Raw genomic sequence first — 5,000 nt, 5'->3', positions numbered from 1 at the left:
ACATTTAAGCACAGCTCAGAGTGTTTGTTTGGATAACTCCAGCTCACACACACACACACACACACAGATCAAATTAAATTGAAAATGTACATTGGACAGTAGAGTGAAGAACCATTGTGTTCAAAAACAATCAGAAGCCCTAACCCCTAATCTAAATTTATGAGTGAAAAGTGTAACTATTTCCTGTTGTTGTTTTCAGGCCTGTTTGTTTTCTTGTATGTGGTTCATTTCCTGTTGTTTTTAGGCCTCTGTTTGTTTTCTTGTATATGGTTTATTGCCTGGTTAATGTGCATATTGCATGTTCAGCGTGGCTGCTTTCTATCGGCTTGATTGGTCGAGCTAATGGCTGAAACCTGATAGGGTATTGGCCTGACAGATATTAAAATCCGGACAGATGTAGTGGGACACACACACACACACACACACCCCAATGGCAGGATGTATTGGGAGGTAGTGGGTGTTGGTTGATGCATGTTATGCTTTCTCTCCGAATTGAAGTATCACACACACTTACCACATTCTCTCTGTCTGATACAGACACACACACACACACACACACACACACTAGGGCTGGGACAATTAGTCAACGTAATTGATTACATAAATTCGTCGACCTGAATAATTTGCGTCGACTATTCGCAATGTAGTATGTATTTATTGACACACCTGTGATAATCTATAACCTGATTAAAACGAATGATTCCAGAGCGCACTTTGAGATATGTATCCAGGGCTGTAGCTACACATCATTTGTTGCACGTGCAACAAAAAATCATTCTGTGCGATTTCCGAACGTAACACCGATGCAACACTTTGTTTGAAGTGTGTGTGTAGGGTATGTGAGAGGGGAATCGATGTGCTTTGATTCCAACTTGGTAGTAGTAGTCTACGGGCTTAAAAAGCATGCCCACATGTGTGTACATAGTATCCAAACAATTATACTCAAAATCCTAGGACAGCTTGCGAATTATCCTCCTGAGCCCAGCAAGGGTTTTGCCTAAAGCAAAAGTATCTTCTGACTGGGCCAAGGTGCATTCAGATCTATGACAATCGGCTTGTTCCTTTGCTTTTTTTAGTTTAATACGAACTGAAAACCCAGACACGACCGTTCAGTTAAAACGTCAAAGAAAAAAGCCTGCTGAGAATGTTCGCTTCTATCTGTCAAATTTGAACCCAGTTCATGCTTTATGTGCAACATAACACTAGTCTCACTTAGTGGGCCTAGTGCTTAATTAGCCTATACAAGGATCAGAAAGAGAAAAAATAAAAACTTCACAACATGCCTAGTTAAGAGGTTAAGTGGTTGGTTAGGGTTTTTAGGGTTATGATTCAGTCCGCATCAACAGGACAGACCAACCTAACCAACCTAGACCATGCTTGGTTAAGGGTATTTGTTTATTGTGGTAATATGGTGGCAGCATGGAGGGGAGTGTCTCCAGGACGCTGGTTTCACTGTTAAGCCTTCATGAGGTGTCGTGGGCCTAACTTAACGAAACATCGATGAATGAGGGTGCCCACTTGATAGCCCCGATGACATGCTGCATACTGTATACTGCTGTTGGATGGGCCATTTGTCTTGTGTTTGTCACCATTGGTTGGCAGATTGTTGGTTAACATGCTTGTTCTAAGTTAATTTGGGCAGGAGCTTCTGAATGTGTGTTTTACCTTGGATTTTGGCACAAGGGATTATAACACCTAAGCCTGTGTATTAATGTAATCTTGCATGTGTAGAAGAAGAAACATTCACAAAAATCCATGGCATATTCTCTCTTCCTGATAGCTGTTGAAAATGGCATGGAACTGACAGGGATTGTTTTTTTGTTTTGTTTTAATAATAATAATAATAATAATAATAATAATAATAATAATAATACATCATGCTGATAGCTTCTGCTTTTCCCAAATACAATGTAGCCTACAGGTTTACATGGTCTTTTATCAGTCCAGTTGCAATTGATGAACTGTGATGAACTGCCCTACTTGTGATTAGATGTTAAAGGTTTTTTTTATCACCCGGAGAGAAGAAATACTCTTTTCTGATTGGCTGGCGGGGTGGCTTTTAATTCTGAATAACGGGACACCTATGAAGTAGATCTGGTTAAAAAAGTTTAATCGCCGTTCCATATCAATGCTTATGAATGGTGACTATAACAACCATAGTAGGACGACGGTTGAGCCTGGAGGCAGGCTTGCAACAATGGACTCAACTGTAAACAAGCTAACTGTCCATGCTACAACAAGCTGAACTAGTGGGCTTCTTTTTAAACGGAACCGCGTGTTTCCTTTGCGTGCTATGAAGGCATGGCTTTACAGTGGCAACCGGGTGATAAGCGGGATAACGGCCTTCGAGGTGTGTCCAGTTATACGGAATTAATGGACTCGGGCGGAGGCTGCGCCTCGGGGAGTTCTTTGCCCCTCGCCCTCGTCCATTAATTCTGTATAACAGGACACCTCGGCAAAAGTTATCCATACATAACGATGCTACAAATTTTGTGGCTGGTGCTACAAATCTATTCACCTTTGCAGCACCAGTACTATGTGCAAAAAAAAGTTAACATACAATCCTGGTATCGCACGTATTGCAGGCATCATAAGCTGTTCTGTCTGATACGCCATGCTGATGTTATAACCCTAAAATAACTCATCCTTATCACCTAACACATGAAACATAAAAAGGTTAATGCAACAAGAACCAAAAAAAAAAAATGAATGAAATGTTAATTAAAAAAAACTCTCTGATATTTGGGAATGGAAAAATAATGGATAAAATAATCGAAAAATGAATCGTTACATTAGTCGACTAATCAAAAAAATATTCGTTAGATTAATTGTTTATAAAATAATCATTTGGGAGTCATAACACATACACACACACACACACACACACACACACACAGACACACACACTTACCATGTGCTCTCTGTCTGACAGTCTTCATCTTGGTGATGAGGCTTTCGTCCAGGCTGGATATGTGTTCAGCTGACACCACCATGAGCAGACAGTGAGCCTGATCAGCCAAACTGGGACTACTGTTATAGTAGGAGCCCTCGTCAGACAGTGGAGACACCGGATTAAACTACAGGAGAGAGAGAGAGAGTGGAGACACAGGATTACACTACAGGAGAGAGAGAGAGAGAGAGAGAGAGAGAGAGAGAGAGAGAGAGAGAGAGAGAGAGAGAGTGGAGACAACGGATTACACTACAGGAGAGAGAGAGAATGGAGACATCTGATTTAACTATCGTGGGGGGGGAGAGAGAGAAAGAGAGAGAGAGAGAGACATCCAAATAAACTACGGGGGAGAGAAAGAGAGAGTGGAGACATCAGATTCAACTACAGGAGAAAGAGAGAGTGTGGAGGCACTGTATTAAACTATGGGAGAGAGAGAGAGAGAGAGAGAGAGAGAGAGAGAGAGAGAGAAGACACTGGATTAATCTACGGGAGAGAGACATCAGACTAAAGTACAGGAGAGAAATTGTGACAAAATCGGCCTGAAATCATGTAATCTGCACATCACAAAACATTGCAAACTCACTGCATTCCATTATCGTTACCGTTGAAACAAGAATGACACATCAGCTGCTGTGCCATTATTGCTGAAGAACTACTTTAATTATTAATATAAAAATAGTAAATAAATAAGTGAATAAATTATTGCATTTTTGTTTCTGTCTTTTTAATTTTCTGAAAACCATCACTGTGCATCATGCTTAATACTCTTTGATTTATGGTCTTTAAGGGAATCAGGCGTGTCTGAGTGTGTATGTAGGTGAGTCTTTTAGGGAATCAGGCGTGTCTGAGTGTGTATGTAGGTGAGTCTTTAAGGGAATCAGGCGTGTCTGAGTGTGTATGTAGGTGAGTCTTTAAGGGAATCAGGCGTGTCTGAGTGTGTATGTAGGTGAGTCTTTAAGGGAATCAAGTCTGAGTGTGTATGTAGGTGAGTCTTTAAGGGAATCAAGTCTGAGTGTGTATGTAGGTGAGTCTTTAAGGGAATCAAGTCTGAGTGTGTATGTAGGTGAGTCTTTAAGGGAATCAAGTCTGAGTGTGTATGTAGGTGAGTCTTTAAGGGAATCAAGTCTGAGTGTGTATGTAGGTGAGTCTTTAAGGGAATCAAGTCTGAGTGTGTATGTAGGTGAGTCTTTAAGGGAATCAAGTCTGAGTGTGTATGTAGGTGAGTCTTTAAGGGAATCAAGTCTGAGTGTGTATGTAGGTGAGTCTTTAAGGGAATCAAGTCTGAGTGTGTATGTAGGTGAGTCTTTAAGGGAATCAAGTCTGAGAGGCCGTTTACACGACACCGCCGGGTGGATTTTCTCTTACCGCTTTCACACCTTTAACGACTCCGGCAAGAAAAAACCTCGCGTGTACACACAGAGGTGTAACCGGCTAAATGTGCTGTAGTGCATATGTCAGACCAGTCGATGGCGCCGCTTTGCAGAAGCTTCACGATATTTTTGCGTAAATCGCGTAGAAGAAAACATTGTTGAAACAGTTTGTTAAGCCAGAGAATGTCTAGTAAGTGCTCTGGTTAAGCAGTCGCATGAAATAAGGAGACTACAGACAATTCGGTTTTCAATTCAACTGTTAAACTAATAAAGTTCATTTTCAAGGTATGTGACTGCTATGTGAAATTTCAAATGCTTAGCCTACGCATTGCATTAGGTCTGAGCACCACTGGACAAAAACACTAATATGTAGTAAGCTAATGTTTAACTAGGCTAAGCTAACGTGTGCTTCTAACTTAGCCACTAAAGGCTGATAGGCATATAAATCATGACAGGGGAAAGAAAAACATTTTAATATGATAAATAAATGGTTCGGTTTGTTTTGACAAGCAACATGTCAGGTCGAGTGCCGTGGCTGGGTTAGGGGTGGGGCTGGCTATGTCGTCATAGGATTGCCGGCTTCACACGTCTACACGGCACGGTCTAGCCGGCGGTTTCAGAAGTTCCCACTTCGGAAGCCGGTTTCAAAAGCTATCGGTTTCAGTCTCCTAAACTGCCGG

General features: G+C 41.4%; 1 protein-coding gene across 3 annotated transcripts in view; it reads right to left on the bottom strand.

Moving 5' to 3' along the window:
* LOC143136675 (uncharacterized) overlaps positions 1-5,000 on the bottom strand; it is an 18,513-nt gene that overhangs the window by 4,828 nt on the left and 8,685 nt on the right. For all 3 annotated transcript variants that reach the window (XM_076297400.1, XM_076297392.1, XM_076297397.1), the window contains exon 12: positions 2,912-3,077. In XM_076297400.1, the coding sequence (XP_076153515.1) occupies positions 2,912-3,077 (166 nt within the window). The remainder of the gene's footprint in view (positions 1-2,911; positions 3,078-5,000) is intronic.

The sequence above is a fragment of the Alosa pseudoharengus genome, unplaced genomic scaffold (assembly GCF_046254945.1).
Source record: "Alosa pseudoharengus isolate Yale_2024_CS ecotype anadromous, Long Island Sound unplaced genomic scaffold, YU_APseudo_1.1 YU_APseudo_1.1_scf_1, whole genome shotgun sequence".
Lineage (NCBI taxonomy): Eukaryota > Metazoa > Chordata > Actinopteri > Clupeiformes > Clupeidae > Alosa > Alosa pseudoharengus.
The sequence above is the reverse complement of the archived record's forward strand: the minus strand, read 5'-3'. Positions and strand labels throughout refer to the sequence as shown.